The 3,825-nt window shown below is 46.7% G+C and overlaps 1 protein-coding gene across 1 annotated transcript; it reads left to right on the top strand.

The window, feature by feature from the left end:
- Positions 1-774: 774 nt before the first annotated feature.
- Positions 775-3,318, top strand: si:dkey-33c12.3 (uncharacterized protein LOC335380 homolog). Its single transcript, XM_055057268.1, has 3 exons — positions 775-1,945; positions 2,040-2,164; positions 2,259-3,318. The coding sequence occupies exons 1-3, from the start codon at positions 938-940 to the stop codon at positions 2,317-2,319; spliced, it is 1,194 nt and encodes a 397-aa protein (XP_054913243.1). The 5' UTR covers positions 775-937; the 3' UTR covers positions 2,320-3,318.
- The last annotated feature ends 507 nt before the right edge of the window (positions 3,319-3,825 follow it).

The raw sequence follows: 3,825 nt of genomic DNA, 5'->3' as shown, positions 1-3,825 counted from the left end.
AAATGTGGCTTCTTTGTTCTTATGACAAAGAGATCCCTTCCAACCTCCTGGTCTGAAAAGACTTTTATTGGCACCAGTCATCCTCAAGGACACAGAAGTCTGGTTCTGATGAGGCAGAGTTTCTGGTTGGATAGAGGGTTGATGGTGTGAAGGACAGAACTGGGTAGAATGGGTGAAGGGTCAGAGTTCAACTGAACTCTATGAATTAAAGTCAATGCACTGTTCTGAAAAAGCATAGCAAGAGAAATCTGTATCTGTGTGTGTGTGCGTGTGTGTGTGTGCGTGCGCGTGCGTGTGCATGCGTGGCTGTTTGTCCTGTCTGTCTCTGTGTTGCCCTGCGACAGACTGGTAACCTGTCCAGGGTGACCCCGCATCTCACCCAGAACGTTAGCTGGAGATAGACACCAGCACCTCCCGACTCTTACAAGGGTGTAAGAAAATGAATGGCTGGATAGTTCAGTGCTTTCACGTTTGCTGTTGCTCGATTTATTTTCTCAGTGACAGAAGGAAACAGAAAAAAAAACTAGATGATAACCAAGAAAAAAATCTACAGTAAATGAGAGCTAAATGTTTTAGCTCTCCATGTCTTAAAGGCAGAATTAAGAATCATCGGCTATCGCTGCCTTGCAGAGAGAGAGAGAGAGATTGAGAGAGAGAGTCTGAAAACCTCCTCTCCCTTCACTGCAGAGGCTTGCTATTGGTCCAGCAAATGCTGACACCAGTGATGTTTCTCTGTGGAGCAGGAGGGGGGAGCAGGCTCACTCTATAAAGGCTCGGGATCTGCAGCATCACTGAACTGGTGCAGTGCAAAACGCACACTCATCCTCACCGATGGTGTGCAGAACAAGGGGGACATAAAAAAAAACAACCTTCCGAAACTAAAACATACATCTTTTTCTTAAAACCCTAAAAAAAAACACAACAAAAAAAAATCATCATGAGCTACGAGTCCTTCTTCTCCCACCGATATCCTTGGGACAGCTACAAAGGCTCCCGACCTACCACCAAGTCTTCCATGTCATCCTCTCTGTTCTCCTCTCCCCGAGCTCCTCCAGCCGGAAAGAGGATCCTGAAGACGACGTCCTCTTTGCTGCCGGACGGTTCGCAGAGGATGGATCTGGTTCAGGTGAGCTCCATCAACACCGAGCTGCTGGAAATGCGGTCCCAGGAGAGGGAGCAGCTCGTGGACCTGAACGACCGCTTCGCCACTTACATCGAGAAGGTGAGGCACCTTGAGCTGCAGAACCGAGCCCTGCTGGCCGAGTTGGACGCACTGAGGAGGAGGCAGAACGACCCATCCCGGCTGCAGGCGTTCTATGAGGGGGAAGCTCGGAGTTTGAGAGCCATGATCGACTCGGAGAACAACGAGAAGATGCAGATGGAGGCAGAGAGGGACTACCTGCGGGACGTGTACGAGCAGATGAAGGAACGCTACGAAGACGAGGCAAGGCGCCGTCTGGATGCCGAGGAGGGCCTGCAGAGGGCCAGAGAGGAGGCGGGACGGGCCGTCCTCTACAACTGTGACACAGAGGCCGCCGTGGTCTCTCTGTGTGACGAGATAGCCTTCCTGAAGAAAGTCTTTGCAGAAGAGCAAGTGGAGCTCCAGGCCCAGCTGCAGGTGGCAAACATCAGCGTTGACATAGAGTTGTCTAGGCCTGACCTCTCCACCGCCCTGCGGGACATCCGGGCGCAGTACGAGCGGCTCGCCAACAAGAACATGCAGGCCGCTGAGGACTGGTACAAGAGCAAGTTTGTGAGTGTGGCGGAGATGGCCAGCAAGAACAACGAAGCTGTCCACGCCATCCGAGAAGAGACTATGGAGTACCGGAGGCTGCTTCAGTCTTGTTCGTCTGAGATTGAAGCTCTCCGGAATGTCATCAACTTCCTGAACAAGCAACTGGAGGATCTGGAGGACACCCAGGCCAAGGAGGTTGAGAAATACCAGGTAAGAATGAGTCTGAATCAGAATGCTACATTATGATTTTAACTTTCCTATCATTTGTGATGATGAGGAGCTGTGTTTTTTTTTCTACTTGTAGGTGAGGATAAGTGAAGTGGAGCAGGACATTACTGAGGCGAAGCAAGAGATGGCGCGCTACCTGAGAGATTACCAAGACCTTCTCAATGTCAAGATGGCCCTTGACATTGAAATCGCAGCGTACCGGTGAGACATTGTTTTGTTTGCTCTAAGTAAGCAAACTCACTCGCTATGTTCTATCTGATACATATTCTCTGTTTGTCTTTTTTTTCTCTTTCAGGAAACTCTTGGAGGGGGAGGAGATTCGACTGACGTACTCTTCCCTTCCAGCTCTAAATTAAAACCTAAACGTCGTCTGCGTACCGTAACACTGATATCTTCAGAAACGCAGCCCACCCTTTTCTCTTCCTTAAATATTCTTCCCAAACATTCTTTATCCCCCTCTCACCTTTCCTCTAACTTCAGTCTCTCCGAAACAACCATTCATCAATCAACTCTCCCAAGAAACATACCAAAAACAGAAACTCATCTCTCTCAAGACGGCAGCGCCCTTGTGCTAAACAAGAGGTCCATAAGAAGTCCCCCTTCTTCTACACACGTCCTGACACCACGCATCATGAAGACGACGACCTGTCCAACACAGAGTGGCTGGACTGCATTAGTTATGTAATAATAGCAGAAGGCAGTTTTGCTTTGGCTGAGTTCCTCTCCACTAAGGCAGGGTAAGGTCCAAGCAACAGGGTTAGCCACTGGACTTTCTTGATCCCTCTGTATCCGAACATTTGACCAGCTGTTTGTGAAGGAGGCGGAAAGAAATCCAGTCATCTCTCAATGTTTGGATCTTATCTGCCGCATAATCTTTTTCCACCTGGAACCCGACCAATCAGTGAAGCAATGCCCTGCATCTGGTTTTCCGGTAATAGTTTAGAGGTGGTAACTTTAAACATTTCTTTTAAACTGATGATCACACGTCCTACTCTGTTCTATAATATGGTACTACAAAAATTGGGTGAATCTGCTCTTTGTGACTGGATAATTGGCTCTTTGGATGAATAATGAACAACCCAACTTCCAGACACGTAAATGCAATAAAATATTTGAGTTTTCTCTTGAGGAATTGTTTGTCTCATAGACGATTTGTGCCAAATTTGCTCCACAAAGTCATTAAAAACGAGAAAAATGTCAACGTGACAGCTCTATCTACGGGAACCCCTTGTTCTTTGCCGGTTGATTTCAGATCTACACCTGTGAAAACCGTACAAAGTCGGCACCATAACGATCGGTGTCCTTGTCCTTGTAACAACCAACAACAAGCTGAATAAACACATAACTGACCTGCATCTGTGTATTTGTGTTTTAATTTATAACTCAGACATCCTTACAAGGCATTCAAGCCTAAAGTTTCATTTTAAGTTCAGCCATATTCCAAACCGTGAAGATAAAAGGCGACATGTGCATCATCTGTTTGTCACCTGACTGGATAATCTGGCACGAGAAACATATTATGAGATTTCTGTTTTATACGTTTCATGTAATGCATGGCACCAGAAACATTTTCTCAAATATTGTGCTTTGCAAGAGAAATTTGGCAAACTAAATTTGTACATACAGCATCCTACTTGCATCTCTTCCCGCTTACAGTGTGAAGGACTGACACACCAAAAGCACGTATCGATTTGTACTGAGTTGACAGACGGCCTGCAGCATCATAAACAACTTCTAACAATAACTCTAAATCCCGAGGAAAGAAACAGAATGCACAGTTGACTGCAGATGCAGCAATGTGACTGCACGAGTAAGCAACTTTTGATGTACTTCACTTCACTTAGGGAACTGAAAACATCAGC

This window comes from Poeciliopsis prolifica, unplaced genomic scaffold (genome assembly GCF_027474105.1).
Source record: "Poeciliopsis prolifica strain line A6 unplaced genomic scaffold, Auburn_PproV2 SCAFFOLD047, whole genome shotgun sequence".
Taxonomy (NCBI): domain Eukaryota; kingdom Metazoa; phylum Chordata; class Actinopteri; order Cyprinodontiformes; family Poeciliidae; genus Poeciliopsis; species Poeciliopsis prolifica.
This window is presented reverse-complemented; position numbering and strand designations above follow the sequence as displayed.

Excerpts from the sequence above, each read along its gene's own strand:
- si:dkey-33c12.3 (XM_055057268.1), top strand. The coding sequence starts at position 938 with ATGAGCTACGAGTCCTTCTTCTCCCACCGATATCCTTGGGACAGCTAC. Across the intron at positions 1,946-2,039 it reads AGGAGGTTGAGAAATACCAG|GTGAGGATAAGTGAAGTGGA; the intron begins GTAAGAATGAGT and ends TTCTACTTGTAG. Across the intron at positions 2,165-2,258 it reads ATTGAAATCGCAGCGTACCG|GAAACTCTTGGAGGGGGAGG; the intron begins GTGAGACATTGT and ends TTTCTCTTTCAG.